This window comes from Arachis stenosperma, chromosome 1, assembly GCF_014773155.1.
Source record: "Arachis stenosperma cultivar V10309 chromosome 1, arast.V10309.gnm1.PFL2, whole genome shotgun sequence".
Classification (NCBI taxonomy): domain Eukaryota; kingdom Viridiplantae; phylum Streptophyta; class Magnoliopsida; order Fabales; family Fabaceae; genus Arachis; species Arachis stenosperma.
This window is the reverse complement of record NC_080377.1, coordinates 118,295,164-118,302,000: the sequence shown is the minus strand read 5'-3', so window position 1 is coordinate 118,302,000 and position 6,837 is coordinate 118,295,164. Positions and strand designations below refer to the sequence as shown.

Genomic DNA, 6,837 nt, shown 5'->3' with positions numbered 1-6,837 from the left:
GGAGGGCACCCGGCACTTCAATATTATCCTTTTTTTTTTGAAAAATAAAATAAAAAATGGGGGTGATGTCACACAAGACTCAGTATATGTCTTGTTGCCAACTAATTTAGGGCGTGTATGTGGCGCTTCTTGTGAAGGACCTTTCACCACAGGACTAATGATTTTCTCTCCCTTTCTGTAAATCCCAAACTTATTTATTAGTTGCATTCTGTTCATAGCATGTTTCTTAATTTATTTAACTAAAAAAAAGATCATGTATGTGTTTATGCATAAATTTCATGCAACGTAGCTTGGTTTAGCTGAAACCATAATAAAGAAAATTTCCCAAACAAGGAAAAAAAAGTCATATTTTGTTATATTCATATACTTTAATAATTTAATTATTGCATTAACAACGTAATAAAAATTAATTAATAAAATAATTTTATTAAGTAATTGACTATTGTACCAATTAACTGCAGCCAACTAATATATAAATTGTAAAAAAAGTAAAAAAAGAAAAAAAAAACAAACAAACTTAAATTCACATACTACTGTCTAAAACTGTACTGACGTCTGTAACGTTTACCACCGAGTCCTTTTTTAATTAAAAAAATGAATTTAAATTATCATAAAAAATATTTAAAATTAAATAAAAAAAACCTCCAAAATTTAAAAATAAATAAAAACAAACGTCCAAAATTATTAAAAGAATATCCATTAAAATTTGATATCAATATTAATATCAATTAAACGCGACGAGGTATTCATTTCTAAGAATCTTTTACAAAATTCCAGTAGTTTAATTCGCCTGTTACAAGTTTTCAAAATATTATTATGCTTGCGAAATCCAGCCATTTGTTGGAACCGATATTCTAAAAAATGAAAAAAAATGAAATCCATCGACCAAATCTTCTATAAATAATTTAGTCATAATCTTAAACTCATCAACTCTCAGCCGTGTGGAGTTGTGTATCTTCTCAAACACGAGAAATCTCACTTAATTAGATTTTCTCAAGTAAATTTGAGAGAACTAATTAATAATTTTCATGAAAAACACACTAATCACGTATTTTTATTTCATTAAGTTAGATAGTTGTAATTATAGATAATAATATTATATCAATATAGTAGCGTATGCATGGTATTATACCACTCTTTTTAATTTGAAAATATTGTTATCGTGTTTATGAATTATGATACATGAATCAGCAGCTTTTGAAAAAATGAAACGGTTTTCACAACTTTCTTTCCACCCCCTCAATTTATTAATGAGATATATTTATATTCTCGCTAAGCTACCAAAAATACGGATGGGAGGGAATGATTCTGTGAAGCACGAGTATACGGTGGACACACGTCAACGATGCATGCGCCGTCGTTTCGTGATCAACGTCCCTAAAGCACAGTAAATATTCAATCCAACGGTTTAAACGAATTCTCTTTTATTGTACAATGTAGAGTAGCGTACTTAGTTCATGTGTACACACACCATGACACATGATTAAGCACTGCCCCGTACAATTTCTCGTGCCCAAAGTTCAATCATAATCGAATGGGCCCTCGTCTTTATTCCAATATGATGTCAACATAATGGTCCTATCCTATGTTGCATTATTAATTAATTAATTAAATTATGGTGTATTTTATTTTTATAAATTATGTATGAAATTAAGCATAAAGAAGAAGTACGGATTATACCCCCTCTACATATTTAAATGATTTAAGAAGAACTATGGAATGATAAATCATTACCCAATGTGAAGCATTATTGTAACTTTAAGGGAATCTCTTTCTTTAAGAATATCATTCCACACAAATTCTTGATTGTTCATCCCTAGGCCCGGTTGGAATCCATATATCTGGATAAGAATTTTATAATTAGGATATAAAATTAAAGTTTAGCCAAATTAAGATCCACACCCATTATGAAATTTTTATTCATGTTTATTCAAAATATATATTCTCTAAATATTCTAGTAATCCAATTTCATGAATCATCCATGCATGTGCACATCACTGCATATCTAGAATTAGAATAAGGTTAAAAACATTCCCACGTTCTTTTTTATATATGTATGTATGTAGAGAACTAAAAGATAGCATCCAAGATGATTTGTTTTTATTAAACTAAATGGTAGCAGGACACTTAACTAGCTACTAAATTATAGACTCATGGACATAAACCTTTTCTTTTTTTTTGCACCATTGTTACATTTAATTTAAATTCTTTAAATTTTTTGTAATGATAGTAGTTAACGGTGTAGATTGTAGAAAGTAATTAATAAACCATGGACGGATAAAGTGTAATTTAGTTGGAACTAATAAATCATGTGATTTCAGTATCTATTGCTCAATCTTTTGCTAAGTTTTTTTTTTTTTTTTGATAGAAATCTTTTTGCTAAGTTGCTCTTCTTTATCTAATAACTGATATTGTCCCTTTGAAAATTAATTTAATTTAAGATTTAAGAGGTTTGCTCATTAAAAATAAAAAGAAAAGAGCAAATAAAGGAGTTTTGCATAAAAATGCAATCTTAATTAGACTATTATGTGCCAAGAACACGTTGATTATCTGCAGAGAACATATTAAATATTACTATAGTTTAGAGTTTATCCATAATCCATAAAGGCATAGTATTTTAAATGACCTAGCTTAAGGAAATCAACTAACAAAGGTGTCCCTAAGGCCTAAAATTAAAGGAAATAATTGAAAAGCAAAATGTGGCACAGTAGTGAGAGGCATGGTATATATTTCAAAAAAATAAAATAATTATAGTGCATAATTAAAAAATTCACATGAACATTTATGAGTGTCTCCTTTTCGTGTTGGTTTGTTGCCAAACATGGCAGAGAGGATCATATTCTCTCATCTTCCCCTGTGTTATGATTATGACATTACAAGTATGCCCCTGAGTGCGCATTCCTTGTAGCTAGCGTTAATCCTATCCTATCCACTGCGGAGAAACCAAAACATTTTATATGAATAAAATTTCACAATCTCAAATCGATTTCTATACTATCTTCTACCCCACAGCCACAGGACCCATTACTCCTCTTCACATCATGTAACAGAGGATCAACTGCTTTAGAAATTTTTTTTTTCATAAAAATTACAAATCTTAATAACTAATTATCTTCTCTTTTCAAATGAATCAAATACTAGTCACCAACAAAAAAATGAATCAAATACTAAATTGTTTTATATTTTCTTTTTCCTAATCCTCGTTACACACTGGATCCAAAGGTAGGAGAGAGAAATTTAATTTGTAAATTATCCTCTTTGGTAATATCATTAAGAATAAATACAAATTAAACAAAATATACATTACACTAAAATAGTTTAAAAAACTAACAACTAAAATATAATGAAAAATTCTCCAATAAATAATAATCAAAATTATATGAATAAAATATAAATAAATCATTTTTTATGTTGTTAAACACTTTAAATATTGTGTTTATCGTATTTCATTTTTTTTAAATAATTTTATCATGTCATCCACTCATATATCATTTCATTTTCACAATCTCACCTACTCATTCATTTCACCTTTAATTTATTACCAAGTATTTATATTCAATTTATGTGATCCATTTCACCTAATAATTATTGTTTATTATAGTAATATTTTTTTATTCTATTCTTTTATTGTCTTAAAATCACCAATATTTTTAAACTTAACTCCAATATTTTGCACCAAATACTTTATTTCTTGAATTTTATTTTTTATTATTTCTAAGAAGTTTTTTTTCTTTCCATTTAGCCACTCTACTAATCTTATTATCAATAAAGATCATAATGCCTTATTTTTTAATCTATAATTCCTCTCATAAAAATTAAAGTACTTATTCTATACCTATAATAATTATCTCACTCTCAGATTTTTTTAGTACATTTTTTTTATAAAGTATTTTATCATATTATTTTATATATATATATTTTTAAATTATATATAAATTTATTAACAGAACAATTGATATCGTTCATGTGTCTAAAGTTTTGCCATAGAATTTATAGTACAAGTCTTAGTACATTACAAATTTTTCATATTATAATATATAGTTTAATTTTTATGCTATTATTCAATTATATACTATTGAATTATTATAATTTTTACATCAAATGTAATTACTTTTAAAATTATTAACAATATTATTAAATTTCTTTTAAGAATATATAATATTTTATATTATAATTATATTTTTAAATATGTTTAAATTATTTTTACACACGTTTTTATATAAATAAATTATTATAATATCATGTATTTTAATTTATTTTGATTTTTATTATATTAAACATACATTCATAAGTATTTAGTGACTTCACAATAATCTAAAAAAATATGAGTAGTAAATTAAAATATGGTATGTAAAACCAGGAAGGACACCAACGCTAGAAATATATATATATTTTTTAAGAGCAATGCTAGGGGCCAGTAATTTTTGTGATTGTTAGCCATCAACTAGCCATCAATGATAATTTGATGGTGTGAGAATGATGTGAAATTTCATCCAATGGCTCACCTTCCTCTACTGGTTACATGCTGGCCAAAATTCAATAAAACTGCTGGTCCCTGGACTTTTCCATTTTTTAATATTTGAAATGAAGAATAAGAGTTGGACATGAGACATGATGCACACGCGAGAGATAGATAAAAACTGTGGGCTCAACTTAAAAATATGTGCTTCCATTCTTGAGAGGAAGAAAGAAAAAACAATTAAATTAGAGTAATTACTCATAGTGACTTTTTTTTAATATAATAATAAAATTCTAAATATTTATATTTTAATTATTATTTTTACATAAGACATATTCAAGTGAATAACCATCTCAAATTAAATATGAATGAGGATATTGGTAGTCACTTTTTCTATGATTTTATCACAATCTAGAGAATAAAAAAAATTGCAATAAAATTTTATATCCAACATATATAGTTTACATAGAAAGAATAAGAAAATTAACGAATCAACTATAGTCTTTAATTTTTAATTTTAAAAATAAAAGTACTAAGTAAACTTGAACTAAAAAAACTATTAATCATTAGTGATTTAGTGTTATTCTTTTCTTTGTGCAAAATCTCATTTCTCTATAAATACCTTTCCACACCATCATCCATTTCACAACCCAACCCATTAATCACTGCCTTGTCTCCTCTTTCTTTCTTCTTCCCCTGTATTTTTTCCCTCTTCTCTCTCTTTCTCTCTTTACTTATCACAAAAAAACCAGCTAAACAAAAAATGGCGGCTGCATACAGAGAACCAATGAAAGCAGAAGCAAGAGCCCCTTCTTCCATGGGCCAACAAGTACCACACTCGGCATGGCATTCCCCTGTTCCATACCTGTTTGGAGGCCTTGCTGCCATGCTGGGGCTCATAGCCTTCGCTCTCTTGATCCTCGCCTGCTCCTATTGGAAGCTCTCTGGCTACTTGGAAGGAAACGGCGAAGGAGAACGAGACCTGGAAGCTGGAGAAGGAAAAGGCGACGACAACCAGAAGCCGCAACAAGGTCCTTACGAGGAGAAGATCCTTGTGATCATGGCGGGACAGGACAAACCAACATTCTTGGCCACGCCAGTCTCATCAAGTACCGTTAGGTCCTCTTCTTCCTTCGCCAACAACACCAACGCTTGTACCTGCGACCAGTCTCAAAAATCCGAAGAGGGTGCTAAACAAGTAAGAAGCGAAATCGAAAACAGGGACGCGGCTCATGATGGATCGTCTTAATCGAAAGAGGGCTTTTTGTTTTCATGAAATCAAAAGGATAGAAAAGAGAAAAAGATGATACAAGTTTTAGGTGTCTACTCTGCAATCTTGCATGTTAGTTCTTCGTAAAGGACTCTTAGCTCCTCTGGTCATGTAATAATAGGAATTATTAATTTAAATTTTATTAATTTTATTTTATTTTTTTTTTTGGGTAGATTACTCGGGACTGTAAATTCGGCTGAGGTGGAATGAAAAGTTAACTAATTCACAATTTTGTGTTTCCATTTCTATAATATATCGTCTTTTCATCTTTTCATCTGTTAACGATTGTATTTTCTGAGATATATAAAAGTTTGCTCTAATTAAAAGGAGAAGAGGAGAAAGAAGATAATTTACTAAAATTGAGTATAGATTATTTATTTTTAAATACGGAGATCTGAATTTTGTACATACATTCAGAAGTAATTAAGTATTAAACGAGGAAGAAGTGGTGGTGGGTAGGCATTGTACGTGGAAGTAGGAGGCAAAGGGCGGAAATGCGTCATGGGTGTGTTGGATGCGGCGAGAAGAAACAGTGAAGGTGAGAACTTGAGTAGCTGTAATGTAATAGTGCACAATACTGTGTATTGTTCCTCGTGGCGCTCATTCAAGTTAACCTCCGTTTGGTCATTGCTTGCATTTATTATTTTCTTTGTCTCTCTCTCACCTTACGGGGTTTACGCCGTGAAAACGGCTTCTGCCACTGCTATTGCAAACCAAGTTCAATTTGGTTTTAGATTTGTGATCCATACTTGCACATATGTCATACTTAGTTATTGCCCTTGGTACTTGTGAACTCACCGAATTAGCTCAGTGCCAATTCCAAAATGAATCTAGATGCTATTTCTTTCTTTTTTAACAAAAAAAAAATCGAAAATGATTAACCATTCAGGGTGTATTTGATTTAGCCTTTATACCATCCAACTTACATCAAATTTTTTAAAAGATTAATTTTGATCTTTATTGTTCATATAATAAATTTTATTATTTTTTATAATTTTTTTTTTCTAATATTCTGTTATACATATTTTTTTTATAAATTTTTTGTTTATATAAATTTTTTATTGTTATTGTTATTACTTTTTTAAATAGAATAATCTTTTTTATTTT

The 6,837-nt window shown here is 28.9% G+C and overlaps 1 protein-coding gene across 1 annotated transcript; it reads left to right on the top strand.

Annotated features, from left to right (window-relative positions):
• The first annotated feature begins 5,120 nt into the window (after nucleotides 1–5,120).
• LOC130951287 (protein GLUTAMINE DUMPER 3-like) lies at nucleotides 5,121–5,970 on the top strand. Its single transcript, XM_057879974.1, has one exon. It carries the CDS (start codon nucleotides 5,224–5,226, stop codon nucleotides 5,707–5,709), a length of 486 nt encoding a protein of 161 aa, XP_057735957.1. The 5' UTR covers nucleotides 5,121–5,223; the 3' UTR covers nucleotides 5,710–5,970.
• Nucleotides 5,971–6,837: the final 867 nt, after the last annotated feature.